The following is a 542-nucleotide window of genomic DNA, read 5'->3' on the forward strand; positions in this document are numbered from 1 at the left end:
GTACATATTTTAAACGTATTTCCTAGTCATGTAATTATTGCAAAAGATTGTTTAAGTTATGCATTGTCGCTGTTAATTGTAGATAATTTTTATCAACTACTTGACAGCCACGTAATTAGAATCCCACGGATAATGGTTGATTCTCATTGCTCAAAATGGTTTAGTAATTGATGTTTTTAATCTTATAATAAATGATGTAATTGTTTACAGTGAATCCGTCATGGCAGTCACCGCCTGGCTACAATGCCCCGCAGTACGGTGGGTCCACTTCGTGGCCACCGCCTCCTGGTTATTATCCCAGCTCAGGTGCTACTCAGAATCCCGGATACGTACCTACTTATGGTTCCACGCAAGCCACCACTGTGATTATGCCAGAGATCATTTTAGTCGGCGGATGCCCTGCCTGCAGAGTAAGTCTCTTCAAATACTGTTAATTATCAAATTAATGGTATCAAACTTGGTATCAAATTAATAAATTGTAGATAAGACTGCAGATTTTATGGAAATGAAAATTCATGGAAAAGAAGAACAAAGTATAATAC

At 37.6% G+C, this 542-nt stretch overlaps 1 protein-coding gene across 2 annotated transcripts in view; it reads left to right on the forward strand.

Moving 5' to 3' along the window:
* Nucleotides 1–542, forward strand: part of LOC108622312 (brain protein I3) — a 6,632-nt gene that overhangs the window by 4,255 nt on the left and 1,835 nt on the right. For both annotated transcript variants that reach the window (XM_018020106.2, XM_018020105.2), the window contains exon 2: nt 211–410. In XM_018020106.2, coding sequence (XP_017875595.1) covers nt 211–410 — 200 coding nt within the window. The remainder of the gene's footprint in view (nt 1–210; nt 411–542) is intronic.

Source organism: Ceratina calcarata, unplaced genomic scaffold (assembly GCF_001652005.2).
Source record: "Ceratina calcarata isolate Rehan_Ccalc_2016 unplaced genomic scaffold, ASM165200v1 scaffold215.2, whole genome shotgun sequence".
Lineage (NCBI taxonomy): Eukaryota > Metazoa > Arthropoda > Insecta > Hymenoptera > Apidae > Ceratina > Ceratina calcarata.